At 48.6% G+C, this 18,861-nt stretch overlaps 1 protein-coding gene across 2 annotated transcripts in view; it reads left to right on the top strand.

Annotated features, from left to right (window-relative positions):
* Positions 1-1,160: 1,160 nt before the first annotated feature.
* NCKAP1L (NCK associated protein 1 like) overlaps positions 1,161-18,861 on the top strand; it is a 294,538-nt gene continuing 276,837 nt past the window's right edge. For both annotated transcript variants that reach the window (XM_089691400.1, XM_089691401.1), the window contains exon 1: positions 1,161-1,512. In XM_089691400.1, coding sequence (XP_089547526.1) covers positions 1,411-1,512 — 102 coding nt within the window. In that variant the 5' untranslated portion in view covers positions 1,161-1,410. The remainder of the gene's footprint in view (positions 1,513-18,861) is intronic.

The following is an 18,861-nucleotide window of genomic DNA, read 5'->3' as shown; positions in this document are numbered from 1 at the left end:
AAATGCACACCACACTTTTCACATATTTATTTGTAAAAATTTGAAAACCATCTATCATTTTCCTTCCTATTCACAATTATGTGCCACTTTGTGTTGGTGTATCACAGGGGTCTCCAAACCTTCTAAACAAAGGGTCAGTTAACTGTCTATCAGACTCTAGGGGGGCCAGACTGTGAAAGTCAGAGTAGAAAATGTCCTGGCTTCACTGGGAGTAAACAATGCCCGATCTTTGGAATTAAGGGAGGAATCATACCCCATCATTGGTGTCAGTGGAAGGAATAGTTCCTCATCATTGGTGTCAGTAGGAGGAATTGTGGCCCATTGTTGATGTCATTGGAAGGATTTCTATCCTAGCACTGGTGTCAGTGAGAGGAATTGTGCTCTACTGTAAGTGTCAGTGGAATGAATAGTGCCCAACTGCTGGTGTCAGTGGGAGCAAGTGTGCCCTATCATTTGTGTTTTTGGAAGGAATTGTGCCCCATTGTAGGTATCAGAAAGAGAAATAGTGATACATCGTTGATGTTATTGGGAGGACATCATTGTTGGTGATTTTTGGTGGAATTGTAAGCCATCATTCGTCTAAATGGGTAGATTTGTGCCCCATTGTTGGTGTCATTAGCAGGAATGATGTACCAATGTTGGAGTCAGTGGATGGAACAGTGCCCCAAGGGCCTGATAAAACTATGCAAAGGGCCACATCCAGCCCCCGAGCCACAGTTTGGAGACCAGTGGTCTATCACATAAAATCCTAATAAAATATATTTACGTTTTTGGTTATAACATGACAAAATGTGGAAAATTTCAAGGGGTATGAATACTTTTTCAAGGCACTGTAATTATGACATGTTTGTTATTTTAATAAACAAAATTTTAGCTTCACAATGTCTTTAAAAAAATCGCTTTTTTTGAAAGTTAAGAATGTGCACTTTCTTCTTGGTGAGCTAGAATGGCACATAGTGTAGGTTTGTTTTATTTGCTACTCTTTAGAGGATACTTTTTGTCCCACAATGACAAGGAGGATAAAAGCACAGTAACATAGTCAATAATGTAAGCTTCATACGCAAGCTAAAACTGAGACCACAGGCAGATACAAAGAGGAAGTGGTATGAGTGAGAGGTACTCCGTCAGCTTCTGCATTTTGTGTCACTCTGTAAGTTTCTGTGTCAGTAGGTGTCTGAGACATTGTAAGCTAATGTCTAGATGACTAGTTTCTGACAAAAAGCAGAAGTTCCCTTAGAAACTTACATTCTGGGGTCCATTTGGACATTCATGAGCCTTCGGACAGATTGTCCTCATCACCGATGCATGTGGAGTCTGTGGTGATTGCTGGATTTTAATATATGAAGTTTTCAGAAGAGAAAATAAGATCACCTACAGAACAGAAGATAAGATAACTTTCCTTTGCTCAAGATGGCTTTGAGTTCTACATATCAACACAAACTGGCTGAAAAGCTCATGATACTAAATGACAGGGGAAAAGGAGTATTGATCCGAATCTATAACATCAAAAAGGTAAGACAGCCTTAACTAAAGTACCTGCTACTTTATAACATCATTTTTATTCTTGGCTTTGATATGCAGGGGTGTGGTAGGCTCTTAGGTTAGGTTCAGACACATGCTTGAAGAGGGTTACTTGGTGAGCATTTGTGACTATTATCAAGGACTTCAGGACCTCTGTGTCCAAAGGGGTTTAGTGAGTCTAGTGCCCCTCTGATCATGCTGAACAATTCTTTACTTTCATCTACATTTGTGACTTAAGGGAATTCAGCTTCTTACAACAGCTATGAATTCAACCAATGGTTTTTTTTTGTCTGTTTACTATATCTGTAAGGTAGAGCTGACAAAAAACCCAACTATGAGTAATACAAACTCCATAAGCAATCTTTTTGTAAACTCCTACTAAACAAATAAAATCCTGCCTAAAAACAGCCGTATTCTGTTACTCCCTTATAAAAATAGGAATCAGCAATTTGGATTCCTCTTCTCCTTTACTTTTATTGATATTTAAGGGGAGGTGGCTTTGATTTTTGTGTGTATTTGGCAACTTGGACCGACAAAGCTGATTACCAACTGTATAGGGGTAAAAGTGATCCTTATTATATCCTACATCATAACAATACATTATAACAAAATAACAGTAATAAGAGTGTTCAATTAAGTTAACATATATATGAGTGTCTTAGAGTAAGGTCTATTGCATTAGAAATGGCTATTATTACTAGGTGTATATAGAGATATGCACTTTTATTCTAAAACATATATAATATATATGGTGTTCAGTTGTTTTTGTTTGATCAGCTACATTTGACATGTGTTGGTCCACTGTGCACCATTGGGTGTTGCAGACTGGTCCACTATACATCATGAGTGTTGTGAACTGATAAGGGGTGTAGCATGTGCTAAGAAAACCCTATAAAAATGTGAACTGTAATCGACTTAATCAGAGCATCTGATGTGCAGGACATAGGTGCTCTCATACAGCTGTATTCTCACTAATAAACATATCATTTGGAGCTCTCGTTTGCAAGGTTGTTTATTTCAGGTTTAAAGCTGTGAAGTCTCCTAAACACAACTATGGGTGGTTTTAGTAAACTTGTGCTTTCATGCATAAACTTATAATGAATGTAATTAACATCCAGATAACTCTAAAATACACTGTGTCTATTACCTGCTTTTAATAATCAGTAGAGATGAGCGAATCGAAGTATCCGAAGTGGAATTCGAGTCGAATATCGGAAAAATTTCGATTCGTGCCGAATCCGAAAAATAGCCTAATTCGGACGCGCGAATCGAAATTTTTCAGAAAATGGCGGTGACATGTGCGGCGACGGAGCGGGGATGTCTGGGAAGGCGCGCAGACAAGGCGCGCTGACCCATAATGCATTCCTCAACTACATGTGATCGCATCAGCCAATCAGCAGCCAGCCAGCCAGCACTGTGTAATGGTCGAGCTATAAATAGCGGCCATTTTGGAATTCTTCATTTGCCTGCAGTCATTGAACAGAGGCAGACCGCTCTGTACTAGGGACAGGGACAGAGTTAGGGCCACAGAAACGATAATTGGGGACAGAGAAAAGTTACTTAGGGACAGAGAACCATTACTCAGGGACACAGACTTGTTAATGAGGGCCACAGAATCGTTATTTAGGGACAAAGAAACACTAGTTAGGGCCACAGAATTCATAATCAGGGACAGACAGAATTGTTACTCAGTGCCAGAGAATTGTTACTTAGGGCCACAGAAACGTTATTAGGGCCACAGAATTGTTACTCAGGGACAGACAGAATTGTTACTGAGTGCCAGAGAATTGTTACTTAGGGCCACAGAAACTTTAATTAGGGCCACAGAATTTTTACTCAGGGACAGACAGAATTGTTACTGAGTGCCAGAGAATTGTTACTCAGGGACAGACAGAATTGTTACTGAGTGCCAGAGAATTGTTACTTAGGGCCACAGAAACTTTACTTAGGGCCACAGAATTTTTACTCAGGGACAGACAGAATTGTTACTGAGTGCCAGAGAATTGTTACTCAGGGACAGACAGAATTGTTACTGAGTGCCAGAGAATTGTTACTTAGGGCCACAGAAACTTTACTTAGGGCCACAGAATTGTTACTCGCACAGACACAGAATTGTTACTCGCACAGACACAGAATTGTTACTGAAGGCCACAGAACTGTTACTTAGGGCCACAGAATTGTTACTCACACAGACACAGAATTGTTACTCGCACAGACACAGAACTGTTACTGAGGGCCACAGAACTGTTACTTAGGGCCACAGAATTGTTACTCGCACAGACACAGAATTGTTACTCAGGGCCACAGAACTGTTACTTAGGGACAAAGAAACGCTAGTTAGGGCCACAGAATTCATACTCAGGGACAGACAGAATTGTTACGGAGTGCCAGAGAATTGTTACTCTGGGCCACAGAAACTTTACTTAGGGCCACAGAATTTTTACTCAGGGACAGACAGAATTGTTACTGAGTGCCAGAGAATTGTTACTCAGGGACAGACAGAATTGTTACGGAGTGCCAGAGAATTGTTACTCAGGGCCACAGAAACTTTACTTAGGGCCACAGAATTTTTACTCAGGGACAGACAGAATTGTTACTGAGTGCCAGAGAATTGTTACTCAGGGACAGACAGAATTGTTACGGAGTGCCAGAGAATTGTTACTTAGGGCCACAGAAACTTTACTTAGGGCCACAGAATTGTTACTCGCACAGACACAGAATTGTTACTCGCACAGACACAGAACTGTTACTGAGGGCCACATAAACTTTACTTAGGGACAAAGAAACGCTAGTTAGGGCCACGGAATTCATACTCAGGGACAGACAGAATTGTTACGGAGTGCCAGAGAATTGTTACTCAGGGCCACAGAAACTTTACTTAGGGCCACAGAATTTTTACTCAGGGACAGACAGAATTGTTACTGAGTGCCAGAGAATTGTTACTCAGGGACAGACAGAATTGTTACGGAGTGTCAGAGAATTGTTACTCAGGGACAGACAGAATTGTTACTGAGTGCCAGAGAATTGTTACTTAGGGCCACAGAAACTTTAATTAGGGCCACAGAATTTTTACTCAGGGACAGACAGAATTGTTACTGAGTGCCAGAGAATTGTTACTCAGGGACAGACAGAATTGTTACTGAGTGCCAGAGAATTGTTACTTAGGGCCACAGAATTTTTACTCAGGGACAGACAGAATTGTTACTGAGTGCCAGAGAATTGTTACTCAGGGACAGACAGAATTGTTACTGAGTGCCAGAGAATTGTTACTCAGGGCCCCAGAAACTTTACTTAGGGCCACAGAATTTTTACTCAGGGACAGACAGAATTGTTACTGAGTGCCAGAGAATTGTTACTCAGGGACAGACAGAATTGTTACTGAGTGCCAGAGAATTGTTACTTAGGGCCACAGAAACTTTACTTAGGGCCACAGAATTGTTACTCGCACAGACACAGAATTGTTACTGAAGGCCACAGAACTGTTACTTAGGGCCACAGAATTGTTACTCGCACAGACACAGAATTGTTACTCGCACAGACACAGAACTGTTACTGAGGGCCACAGAACTGTTACTTAGGGCCACAGAATTGTTACTCGCACAGACACAGAATTGTTACTCAGGGCCACAGAACTGTTACTTAGGGACAAAGAAACGCTAGTTAGGGCCACAGAATTCATACTCAGGGACAGACAGAATTGTTACGGAGTGCCAGAGAATTGTTACTCAGGGCCACAGAAACTTTACTTAGGGCCACAGAATTTTTACTCAGGGACAGACAGAATTGTTACTGAGTGCCAGAGAATTGTTACTCAGGGACAGACAGAATTGTTACGGAGTGCCAGAGAATTGTTACTCAGGGACAGACAGAATTGTTACTGAGTGCCAGAGAATTGTTACTTAGGGCCACAGAAACTTTAATTAGGGCCACAGAATTTTTACTCAGGGACAGACAGAATTGTTACTGAGTGCCAGAGAATTGTTACTCAGGGACAGACAGAATTGTTACGGAGTGCCAGAGAATTGTTACTCAGGGCCACAGAAACTTTACTTAGGGCCACAGAATTTTTACTCAGGGACAGACAGAATTGTTACTGAGTGCCAGAGAATTGTTACTCAGGGACAGACAGAATTGTTACTGAGTGCCAGAGAATTGTTACTCAGGGCCACAGAAACTTTACTTAGGGCCACAGAAATTTTACTCAGGGACAGACAGAATTGTTACTGAGTGCCAGAGAATTGTTACTCAGGGACAGACAGAATTGTTACGGAGTGCCAGAGAATTGTTACTCAGGGACAGACAGAATTGTTACTGAGTGCCAGAGAATTGTTACTTAGGGCCACAGAAACTTTAATTAGGGCCACAGAATTTTTACTCAGGGACAGACAGAATTGTTACTGAGTGCCAGAGAATTGTTACTCAGGGACAGACAGAATTGTTACCGAGTGCCAGAGAATTGTTACTCAGGGACAGACAGAATTGTTACTGAGTGCCAGAGAATTGTTACTTAGGGCCACAGAAACTTTAATTAGGGCCACAGAATTTTTACTCAGGGACAGACAGAATTGTTACTGAGTGCCAGAGAATTGTTACTCAGGGACAGACAGAATTGTTACGGAGTGCCAGAGAATTGTTACTCAGGGCCACAGAAACTTTACTTAGGGCCACAGAATTTTTACTCAGGGACAGACAGAATTGTTACTGAGTGCCAGAGAATTGTTACTCAGGGACAGACAGAATTGTTACGGAGTGCCAGAGAATTGTTACTCAGGGACAGACAGAATTGTTACTGAGTGCCAGAGAATTGTTACTTAGGGCCACAGAAACTTTAATTAGGGCCACAGAATTTTTACTCAGGGACAGACAGAATTGTTACTGAGTGCCAGAGAATTGTTACTCAGGGACAGACAGAATTGTTACCGAGTGCCAGAGAATTGTTACTCAGGGACAGACAGAATTGTTACTGAGTGCCAGAGAATTGTTACTTAGGGCCACAGAAACTTTAATTAGGGCCACAGAATTTTTACTCAGGGACAGACAGAATTGTTACTGAGTGCCAGAGAATTGTTACTCAGGGACAGACAGAATTGTTACGGAGTGCCAGAGAATTGTTACTCAGGGCCACAGAAACTTTACTTAGGGCCACAGAATTTTTACTCAGGGACAGACAGAATTGTTACTGAGTGCCAGAGAATTGTTACTCAGGGACAGACAGAATTGTTACTGAGTGCCAGATAATTGTTACTCAGGGCCCCAGAAACTTTACTTAGGGCCACAGAATTTTTACTCAGGGACAGACAGAATTGTTACTGAGTGCCAGAGAATTGTTACTCAGGGACAGACAGAATTGTTACTGAGTGCCAGAGAATTGTTACTTAGGGCCACAGAAACTTTACTTAGGGCCACAGAATTGTTACTCGCACAGACACAGAATTGTTACTCGCACAGACACAGAATTGTTACTGAGGGCCACAGAACTGTTACTTGGGGCCACAGAAACGTTAATCAGGGACACAGAATTGTTACTGAGGGCCACAGAACTGTTACTTAGGGCCACAGAATTGTTACTCGCACAGACACAGAATTGTTACTCAGGGACACAGAATTGTTACTCAGGGACACATAATCGTTTAATTAAAGAGTATGTCAGACAACATGCAGAGGAGTGGCAGAGGAGGCAATGTTTTAGGAGCGAGCAGACGTGGCAGCAGAGGAAGGGGTCGAGGCAGCACTATTCGCAGCCAGAGGCCAGTGCTCCCGGTGTCATCCAGTGGTCGTGTCTCCACCGACAACCCTGCCGTCGTCGATTGGTTGGCTCGGTCGTCTTCCTCTTCCCAGGTCACCTCTGACACCTACAGCCAACGGTCGGTGGGTACGTCAGACACAACCGTTAGTTGGCATGGCCCGGGACCAAGCCCACTGAAATCACGTGTCCTCTACCTGCCCCTGTCCTTTGGTGTTCCCTCACCAAGCGAAGTATCGCATGCTGTGGGCTCAGCCCCACTGTACAGTGAGGAAGAGCTAACAGAGGGCGGTCAGGAACGGGGGGAGACATCCGCCTTTTCAGCAGCTAGGCGAAGAAGTAGTGGCGAGGAGAGTGGCCCGGTAGCCGGTCTAGAGACAGGTCTGTCTCCTGACCCAGACGCAGCCGAGGGGGCTAGTAGTGAGGCGGAGACCCTACTTGATGATGAGGAGGTTGATCGCACTTGGCAGCCTCGTCGTCATCAGGCAATTTCTTCCGCATCATCAGGAGAAGAGGGTGGCAGCTTGGCAGTGAGCGAAACAGTCGGTGGGTTGCCCAGGAGACAGCAGCAGGGTCGCAGCAGTGTCAGTGGAAGCAGTGTCAGTGGAGCCAAACGGCCACGGAGTAGAGCACCAGCTCCACTGCAGCCTACCACCACGGCCAGTAGTGGTGCCGGTGTGCACGGAGGAAGCAGCAGTCAGCCAGTGAGGAGTATCGGGGGCAAAGTTTCCTACTCGGCGGTGTGGCAATTTTTCGTCAAGCCGCCCGAGGAAGTAAACGTAGCCGTATGTCGACTATGTGGCAAGAAAGTCAAGCGTGGCCAGGGGGCCCATGTTGGGACTATTTGGGCCATGTTGGGACAATGGGAGACCTCCCATTGCTGCTGTCTCCATCGCCACACTCTGCCATGTGCCACTTTCAGGTCTCCTCACACACTGCTGGTGTGTTCAGTTTTTTGACATAGGGTGCTGGCAGATTACGGGCCTCCCATAGCTGCTGCCAGGCCCCTAATCTGCCATAGGCCCCTATATACCGCCTCCTCATGCTGCTGCCAGGTCCAGAGTCTGTCATGGGTCCCTGTACGGCCTCCCATTGCTGCTGTCTCCATCGCCACACTCTGCCATGTGCCACTTTCAGGTCTCCTCACACACTGCTGGTGTGTAGAATTTTTTGACATAGGGTGCTGGCAGATTATGGGCCTCCTATAGCTGCTGCCAGGCCCCTAATCTGCCATAGGCCCCTATATACCGCCTCCTCATGCTGCTGCCAGGTCCACAGTGTCTCATGCCATGTGCCACTTTCAGGTCTCCTCATACTGCTGGTGTGTTGAATTTTTTGACATAGGGTGCTGGCAGATTATGGGCCTCCTATAGCTGCTGCCAGGCCCCTAATCTGCCATAGGCCCCTATATACCGCTTCCTCATGCTGCTGCCAGGTCCAGAGTCTGTCATGGGTCCCTGTACGGCCTCCCATTGCTGCTGTCTCCATCGCCACACTCTGCCATGTGCCACTTTCAGGTCTCCTCACACACTGCTGGTGTGTAGAATTTTTTGACATAGGGTGCTGGCAGATTACGGGCCTCCCATTGCTGCTGCCAGGCCCCTAATCTGCCATGGGCCCCTATATACCGCCTCCTCATGCTGCTGCCAGGTCCAGAGTCTGTCATGGGTCCCTGTACGGCCTCCCATTGCTGCTGTCTCCATCGCCACACTCTGCCATGTGCCACTTTCAGGTCTCCTCACACACTGCTGGTGTGTAGACTTTTTTGACATAGGGTGCTGGCAGATTATGGGCCTCCCATAGCTGCTGCCAGGCCCCTAATCTGCCATGGGCCCCTATATACCGCCTCCTCATGCTGCTGCCAGGTCCACAGTGTCTCATGCCATGTGCCACTTTCAGGTCTCCTCACACTGCTGGTGTGTTGAATTTTTTGACATAGGGTGCTGGCAGATTATGGGCCTCCTATAGCTGCTGCCAGGCCCCTAATCTGCCATAGGCCCCTATATACCGCTTCCTCATGCTGCTGCCAGGTCCAGAGTCTCTCATGGGTCCCTGTACGGCCTCCCATTGCTGCTGTCTCCATCGCCACACTCTGCCATGTGCCACTTTCAGGTCTCCTCACACACTGCTGGTGTGTAGAATTTTTTGACATAGGGTGCTGGCAGATTATGGGCCTCCTATAGCTGCTGCCAGGCCCCTAATCTGCCATAGGCCCCTATATACCGCCTCCTCATGCTGCTGCCAGGTCCACAGTGTCTCATGCCATGTGCCACTTTCAGGTCTCCTCACACTGCTGGTGTGTAGAATTTTTTGACATAGGGTGCTGGCAGATTACGGGCCTCCCATAGCTGCTGCCAGGCCCCTAATCTGCCATGGGCCCCTATATACCGCCTCCTCATGCTGCTGCCAGGTCCAGAGTCTGTCATGGGTCCCTGTACGGCCTCCCATTGCTGCTGTCTCCATCGCCACACTCTGCCATGTGCCACTTTCAGGTCTCCTCACACACTGCTGGTGTGTAGAATTTTTTGACATAGGGTGCTGGCAGATTATGGGCCTCCCATAGCTGCTGCCAGGCCCCTAATCTGCCATGGGCCCCTATATACCGCCTCCTCATGCTGCTGCCAGGTCCACAGTGTCTCATGCCATGTGCCACTTTCAGGTCTCCTCACACTGCTGGTGTGTAGAATTTTTTGACATAGGGTGCTGGCAGATTATGGGCCTCCTATAGCTGCTGCCAGGCCCCTAATCTGCCATAGGCCCCTATATACCGCTTCCTCATGCTGCTGCCAGGTCCAGAGTCTGTCATGGGTCCCTGTACGGCCTCCCATTGCTGCTGTCTCCATCGCCACACTCTGCCATGTGCCACTTTCAGGTCTCCTCACACACTGCTGGTGTGTAGAATTTTTTGACATAGGGTGTTGGCAGATTACGGGCCTCCCATTGCTGCTGCCAGGCCCCTAATCTGCCATGGGCCCCTATATACCGCCTCCTCATGCTGCTGCCAGGTCCAGAGTCTGTCATGGGTCCCTGTACGGCCTCCCATTGCTGCTGTCTCCATCGCCACACTCTGCCATGTGCCACTTTCAGGTCTCCTCACACACTGCTGGTGTGTAGAATTTTTTGACATAGGGTGCTGGCAGATTACGGGCCTCCCATTGCTGCTGCCAGGCCCCTAATCTGCCATGGGCCCCTATATACCGCCTCCTCATGCTGCTGCCAGGTCCAGAGTCTGTCATGGGTCCCTGTACGGCCTCCCATTGCTGCTGTCTCCATCGCCACACTCTGCCATGTGCCACTTTCAGGTCTCCTCACACACTGCTGGTGTGTAGAATTTTTTGACATAGGGTGCTGGCAGATTATGGGCCTCCTATAGCTGCTGCCAGGCCCCTAATCTGCCATAGGCCCCTATATACCGCCTCCTCATGCTGCTGCCAGGTCCACAGTGTCTCATGCCATGTGCCACTTTCAGGTCTCCTCACACTGCTGGTGTGTTGAATTTTTTGACATAGGGTGCTGGCAGATTATGGGCCTCCTATAGCTGCTGCCAGGCCCCTAATCTGCCATAGGCCCCTATATACCGCTTCCTCATGCTGCTGCCAGGTCCAGAGTCTGTCATGGGTCCCTGTACGGCCTCCCATTGCTGCTGTCTCCATCGCCACACTCTGCCATGTGCCACTTTCAGGTCTCCTCACACACTGCTGGTGTGTAGAATTTTTTGACATAGGGTGCTGGCAGATTATGGGCCTCCCATAGCTGCTGCCAGGCCCCTAATCTGCCATGGGCCCCTATATACCGCCTCCTCATGCTGCTGCCAGGTCCAGAGTCTGTCATGGGTCCCTGTACGGCCTCCCATTGCTGCTGTCTCCATCGCCACACTCTGCCATGTGCCACTTTCAGGTCTCCTCACACACTGCTGGTGTGTAGAATTTTTTGACATAGGGTGCTGGCAGATTATGGGCCTCCCATAGCTGCTGCCAGGCCCCTAATCTGCCATGGGCCCCTATATACCGCCTCCTCATGCTGCTGCCAGGTCCACAGTGTCTCATGCCATGTGCCACTTTCAGGTCTCCTCACACTGCTGGTGTGTTGAATTTTTTGACATAGGGTGCTGGCAGATTATGGGCCTCCTATAGCTGCTGCCAGGCCCCTAATCTGCCATAGGCCCCTATATACCGCTTCCTCATGCTGCTGCCAGGTCCAGAGTCTCTCATGGGTCCCTGTACGGCCTCCCATTGCTGCTGTCTCCATCGCCACACTCTGCCATGTGCCACTTTCAGGTCTCCTCACACACTGCTGGTGTGTAGAATTTTTTGACATAGGGTGCTGGCAGATTATGGGCCTCCTATAGCTGCTGCCAGGCCCCTAATCTGCCATAGGCCCCTATATACCGCCTCCTCATGCTGCTGCCAGGTCCACAGTGTCTCATGCCATGTGCCACTTTCAGGTCTCCTCACACTGCTGGTGTGTTGAATTTTTTGACATAGGGTGCTGGCAGATTATGGGCCTCCTATAGCTGCTGCCAGGCCCCTAATCTGCCATAGGCCCCTATATACCGCTTCCTCATGCTGCTGCCAGGTCCAGAGTCTGTCATGGGTCCCTGTACGGCCTCCCATTGCTGCTGTCTCCATCGCCACACTCTGCCATGTGCCACTTTCAGGTCTCCTCACACACTGCTGGTGTGTAGAATTTTTTGACATAGGGTGTTGGCAGATTACGGGCCTCCCATTGCTGCTGCCAGGCCCCTAATCTGCCATGGGCCCCTATATACCGCCTCCTCATGCTGCTGCCAGGTCCAGAGTCTGTCATGGGTCCCTGTACGGCCTCCCATTGCTGCTGTCTCCATCGCCACACTCTGCCATGTGCCACTTTCAGGTCTCCTCACACACTGCTGGTGTGTAGAATTTTTTGACATAGGGTGTTGGCAGATTACGGGCCTCCCATTGCTGCTGCCAGGCCCCTAATCTGCCATGGGCCCCTATATACCGCCTCCTCATGCTGCTGCCAGGTCCAGAGTCTGTCATGGGTCCCTGTACGGCCTCCCATTGCTGCTGTCTCCATCGCCACACTCTGCCATGTGCCACTTTCAGGTCTCCTCACACACTGCTGGTGTGTAGAATTTTTTGACATAGGGTGCTGGCAGATTACGGGCCTCCCATTGCTGCTGCCAGGCCCCTAATCTGCCATGGGCCCCTATATACCGCCTCCTCATGCTGCTGCCAGGTCCAGAGTCTGTCATGGGTCCCTGTACGGCCTCCCATTGCTGCTGTCTCCATCGCCACACTCTGCCATGTGCCACTTTCAGGTCTCCTCACACACTGCTGGTGTGTAGAATTTTTTGACATAGGGTGCTGGCAGATTATGGGCCTCCCATAGCTGCTGCCAGGCCCCTAATCTGCCATGGGCCCCTATATACCGCCTCCTCATGCTGCTGCCAGGTCCACAGTGTCTCATGCCATGTGCCACTTTCAGGTCTCCTCACACTGCTGGTGTGTTGAATTTTTTGACATAGGGTGCTGGCAGATTATGGGCCTCCTATAGCTGCTGCCAGGCCCCTAATCTGCCATAGGCCCCTATATACCGCTTCCTCATGCTGCTGCCAGGTCCAGAGTCTCTCATGGGTCCCTGTACGGCCTCCCATTGCTGCTGTCTCCATCGCCACACTCTGCCATGTGCCACTTTCAGGTCTCCTCACACACTGCTGGTGTGTAGAATTTTTTGACATAGGGTGCTGGCAGATTACGGGCCTCCCATTGCTGCTGCCAGGCCCCTAATCTGCCATGGGCCCCTATATACCGCCTCCTCATGCTGCTGCCAGGTCCAGAGTCTGTCATGGGTCCCTGTACGGCCTCCCATTGCTGCTGTCTCCATCGCCACACTCTGCCATGTGCCACTTTCAGGTCTCCTCACACACTGCTGGTGTGTAGAATTTTTTGACATAGGGTGCTGGCAGATTATGGGCCTCCCATAGCTGCTGCCAGGCCCCTAATCTGCCATGGGCCCCTATATACCGCCTCCTCATGCTGCTGCCAGGTCCAGAGTCTGTCATGGGTCCCTGTACGGCCTCCCATTGCTGCTGTCTCCATCGCCACACTCTGCCATGTGCCACTTTCAGGTCTCCTCACACACTGCTGGTGTGTAGAATTTTTTGACATAGGGTGTTGGCAGATTACGGGCCTCCCATTGCTGCTGCCAGGCACGTAATCTGCCATGGGCCCCCGTACCGACTCCTCATGCTGTGACGTTGCAACAAGGTGGAATTCAACCCTACATATGTTAGACCGCCTTTACGAACAGCGAAAGGCCATCACCGATTTCCTGATGTTAAAAGCGGATAAAGGTACTCCCTGTGTAACTTAGATGTCAGCCATTGGCAGCTCATGCGTGACACCTGCACTTGCTCAGGCCCTTTGAGGAGGCCACGCTATTCGTGAGTCGGCAGGACTATGGGATGAACGACGTCATTCCTCTGTTGCACGTCCTGGAACAAATGCTGTTAACAATGGCTGGTCAGGGTGCGGTAGACGTGGCGCACAGATCTCAACGCCACATGACCCCTGTGGGGGCAGGACAGGAAGAAGAGGAGGAGGTAGAGGAGGACATTGGTGCTCAGGAATTATTGAGTGAAATGGGTGGTTTTTCCACTCAGCGGACAGGAGTGGAGGAGCAGGAGCATCTGGTAGAGGAGGAGGAGGAGGAGGAGACAGAGGACCCAGACGCACCGTGGCAGTATGCTGTGGAGATGGAGGCAGGGAGTCCGTCGCATTCCTTGGCACAAATGGCCCATAGCATGCTCGCTTGCTTGCGTAGCGACAGCCGAATAATAACCATCAGACAGAGGGATGACTTTTGGCTGTCCACCTTGTTGGACCCTCGCTACCGTTCAAAAATGGTGGCCTTTTTCACACCTGCTGAGAGGGAGGCCAAAATAACGTACTATAAAAACCACCTATGTAGTCAGCTGGTCTCTGCCTGTCTGCGCCAACGTCCATCCTCAGACACTGTGGGCCCTGTGCGCTCGCGTTCCGCTGCCATGGCAGCAGGGGAGGGGTGGGGTGGTAGGAGCAGTGGCAGCTCCACCAGCAGCGGCTGCCTCAGTCTGCAGTCGATGATGAGTAGCTTTCTTCACCAGCGCAGTGAGGAAACTACTAACCAGCCGCAGCAGCAGCAGCATCAGGTGGACCTGGAGCAGGACCTCAAACAACAGGCTTAGGCCTACTTGGACAGCACCCTGCCAACCGAGGTAGACAATCCCCTTGACTACTGGGCAACGAAACTTGACCTTTGGCCCCAACTAGCTGAATTTGCCCTTGAAAGGCTGTCATGCCTGGCCAGTAGCGTGGCATCGGAGCGCGTGTTTAGTGCGGCAGGAGGTATTGCAACTCCGCGGAGGACACGACTGTCCACCCAAAGTGTGGAGAGACTGACGTTTGTGAAAATGAATCAGGCGTGGATTAGTCTGGATTTCAAACCACCAGTTCCTGACACAACTGACTAAATCCGCCATGAATCATGCCCCAAACATGTGCCACTTTCAGGTCTCCTCACACTGCTGGTGTGTTCCATTTTTTGTCATAGGGTGCTGGCAGATTACGGGCCTCCCATAGCTGCTGCCAGGCCCCTAATCTGCCATGGGCCCCTATACCGCCTCCTCATGCTGCTGCCAAGTCCAGAGTCTCTCATGGGTCCCTGTACGGCCTCCCATTGCTGCTGTCTCCATCGCCACACTCTGCCATGTGCCACTTTCAGGTATCCTCACACTGCTGGTGTATTCCATTTTTTGTCATAGGGTGCTGGCAGATTACGGGCCTCCCATAGCTGCTGCCAGGCCCCTAATCTGCCATGGGCCCCTATACCGCCTCCTCATGCTGCTGCCAGGTCCAGAGTCTGTCATGGGTCCCTGTACGGCCTCCCATTGCTGCTGTCTCCATCGCCACACTCTGCCATGTGCCACTTTCAGGTCTCCTCACACTGCTGGTGGGTTCCATTTTTTGTCATAGGGTGCTGGCAGATTACGGGCCTCCCATAGCTGCTGCCAGGCCCCTAATCTGCCATGGGCCCCCGTACCGACTCCTCATGCTGCTGCCAGGCCCGTAATCTGTCATGGGCCCCTGTTGTCGCTTGTTGGCATATTCCGCTCGTTCAGATGCTCCTTCTCCTGCTACTCCTCTTCACGGATTCCGTCAGCAGTCTTTCTTGGAATCCGTTTCCAAGAGACAACAGTTTGCGAGCACGCACCAGACGGTGCAGAAACTGAACGTCCTCCTGTCCAAGTTGCTGCTGCCAGGCTCGTAATCTGTCATGCGCCCCTGTACCGCCTCCTCATGCTGCTGCCAGGTCCAGAGTGTGTCATGGGCCCCCGTACCGACTCCAAATGCTGCTGCCAGGCCCGTAATCTGTCATGGGCCCCTGTACCGCCTCCCCATGCTGCTGCCAGGTCCAGATTGTGTCATGGGTCCCTGTACGGCCTCCCATTGCTGCTGCCAGGCCCGTAATCTGCCATGGGCCCCCGTACCGACTCCTCATGCTGCTGCCAGGCCCGTAATCTGCCATGGGCCCCTGTACCGCCTCCTCATGCTGCTGCCAGGTCCAGAGTGTGTCATGGGTCCCTGTACGGCCTCCCATTGCTGCTGTCTCTATCGCCACACTCTGCCATGTGCCACTTTCAGGTCTCCTCACACTGCTGGTGGTTTCCATTTTTGTCATAGGGTGCTGTATGGCCTCCCATTGCTGCTGCCTCCACCGCCACACTGTGGCTCCACACTCTGGTTTTGGCCCCGTGACTGCCCAAATGAGTGAAGTGTGCGGTGATTCTAAGATCGACGGCACTCATCTGCATGTCATACTGCCTGACAGTATTATTTCTCTTCCCCAGCAGACTCCAAGGGCATTTAAATTAAAGGTACAGTGTTCAGCACTAATATTAAGTCTCTCTGAAGCCTAGAAACACCCTTTTTTAAGTTAAATTCACAGCGAATATATTCGACTCGAATCGAAATTTTTCTACGAATTCGCCGAATCAGTCGAATCGAATTTTTGAATACTTCGCTCATCTCTAATAATCAGCATCACTGCTGCAGTTTACAGCTATGGGTTCAAAGCGATATAGGAATAATTTACAGTGCCTTGAAAAAGTATTCATGCCCCTTGAAATTTTCCACATTTTGTCATGTTACAACCAAAAACATAAATGTATTTTATTGGGATTTTATGTGTCAGACCAACACAAAGTGGCACATAATTATGAAGTGGAAGGAAAATGATAAATGGTTTTCACAATCTTTTACAAATAAATATCTGAAAAGTGTGGCATGCATTTTGTATTCAGTCCCCTGAGCTCTGATACCCCTAACTAAAATCTAGTGGAACCAATTGCCTTCAGAAGTCACTTAATTAGTAAATAGAATCCACTTGTGTGTAATTTAATCTTAGTATAAATACAGCTGTTCTGTGAAGCCCCCAGAGATTTGTTAGAGAACATTAGTGAACAAACAGCATCATGAAGGCCAAGGAACACACCAGACAGGACAGGGATAAAGTTGTGGAGACGTTTAAGGCAGGGTTAGGTTATTAAAAAAATATCCAAAGCTTTGAACATCTCATAGAGCACTGTTCAATCCATCATCCAAAAATGGAAAGAGTATGGCACAACTGCAAACCTACCAAGACATGGCCGTCCACCTAAACTGACAGGTCGGGCAAGGAGAGCCTTAATCAGAGAAGCAGCCAAGAGGCCCATGGTAATTCTGGAGGAACTGCAGAGTTCCACAGCTCAGGTGGGAGAATCTGTCCACAGGACAACTATTAGTCGTGCACTCCACAAATCTCGCCTTCATGGAAGAGTGGCAAGAAGAAAGCCATTGTTGAAAGAAAGCCATACGAATTCTCGTTTGTAGTTTGCAAGAAGCCATGTGGAGGACACAGCAAACATGTGGAAAAAGGTGCTCTGGTCAGATGAGACCAAAAGTGAACTTTTTGGCCTAAATGCAAAACACTATGTGTGGCAGAAAACTAACACTGCACATCAGTCTAAACACACCATCCTCACCATGAAAAATGGTGGCAGCATCATGTTGTGGGGATGATTTTCTTCAGCAGGGACTGGGAAGCTGGTCAGAGTTGAAGGGAAGATGGATGGAACCAAATACAGGGCAATCTTAGAAGAAAACCTGTTAGAGTCTGCAAAAGACTTGAGACTGGGGGGCTAGGTTCACCTTCCAGCAGGACCACGGTCGTAAACATAAAGTCAGAGCTACAGCGGAATGGTTTAGATCAAAGCATATTCATGTGTTAGAATGGTCCAGTCAAAGTCCAGACCTAAATCTAATTGAGAATCTGTGGCAAGACTTGAAAATTGCTGTTCACAGACACTCTCCATCCAATCTGACAAAGCTTGGGCTATATAAGAAGAATGGGCAAAACATGTCACTCTCTAGATGTGCAAAGCTGGTAGAAACATCCCCAAAAAGACTTGCAGCTGTGGTTCTACAAAGTATTGACTTGGGGGCTGAATACAAATGCAGGCCACACTTTTAAGATACTTAGTATTAAAAAAAATTTAAAAAACATTTATCATTTTCCTTCCACTTCCCAATTATGTGCCACTTTTTGTTGTTTCTGTCACATAAAATCCCAATAAAATACATTTACGTTTTTGGTTGTAACGTGACAAAATGTGGAACATTTCAAGGGGTATGAATACTTTTTCAAGGTACTGTAGTTTGATTTTCTTCAGACTTTACTGCAGTGGAAATGATATAGCAGCTATATACTATATGTTGGTATATAGCAATTAATTTGTCCTCATCTGTTCAGGTATGCAGACAGCTGCAGGTATCAGCAGCTGGGAGAATACAACAGCTGGCAGGGGGGGATTCACCCAACCACACTATGTAGTGTGGATGGTTGAATGTAGTAATTTCTCTGTATGTCTGGCTAGCCTAAGACAGAAATCCTGCTGCTGATAAGTGGGCCATAGGAACCCTTTATGTTTTTACAGGATCATCTAAGGGTTTTGTTGCTTATACTGGAATATCCTTCCAAAAAATCTATGCTTGGCCCATGCATGCCTGTGTGTTTTTTGTGTGGCAGCAGCAAGTAGGACCAGTGGATCTTTTACTTGAAGTCAACCACAGGTCTAAAATGACAACAGGTTACGCTCTTCGTTTTTAAATAATTGGATGACAAGCCTCTGTTTGTGGTGGTAACTGAAGTATGCAGGGTAGCAACCAGGGGCGGACTGACAACTCATGGGGCCCCCGGGCAATAGGGGATCATGGGGCCCCTGTGTCCTTGCCCAAACTCAAAAAAGCCTATGAAAAAGGTACCAGGGGCATCTCATGGGGCCCCCTACTGACCCTGGGCCCTCGGGCAGTGCCGGGTCTCCAAATGGTCAGTCCGCCCCTGGTAGCAACAGGTTTGCTTTAACACACCTCTGTTTGCCATCAATACCCTTTTCCAGAAGTATTGAGTATTTTCTTCCACCTCAAGGCTAAACAGAGTGATGGGGACAAATGATAGGTAAAAGTAGAACTATAGGCAAAACTTTTTTTTTAGTTTTGGATAGAGTAGAAAGGGATTAGAACACTTGGCAGTTTTTT

The sequence above is a fragment of the Staurois parvus genome, unplaced genomic scaffold (genome assembly GCF_062004578.1).
Source record: "Staurois parvus isolate SC_StPar_1 unplaced genomic scaffold, SC_StPar_1.0 ptg000562l, whole genome shotgun sequence".
Lineage (NCBI taxonomy): Eukaryota > Metazoa > Chordata > Amphibia > Anura > Ranidae > Staurois > Staurois parvus.
The sequence above is the reverse complement of the archived record's forward strand: the minus strand, read 5'-3'. Positions and strand labels throughout refer to the sequence as shown.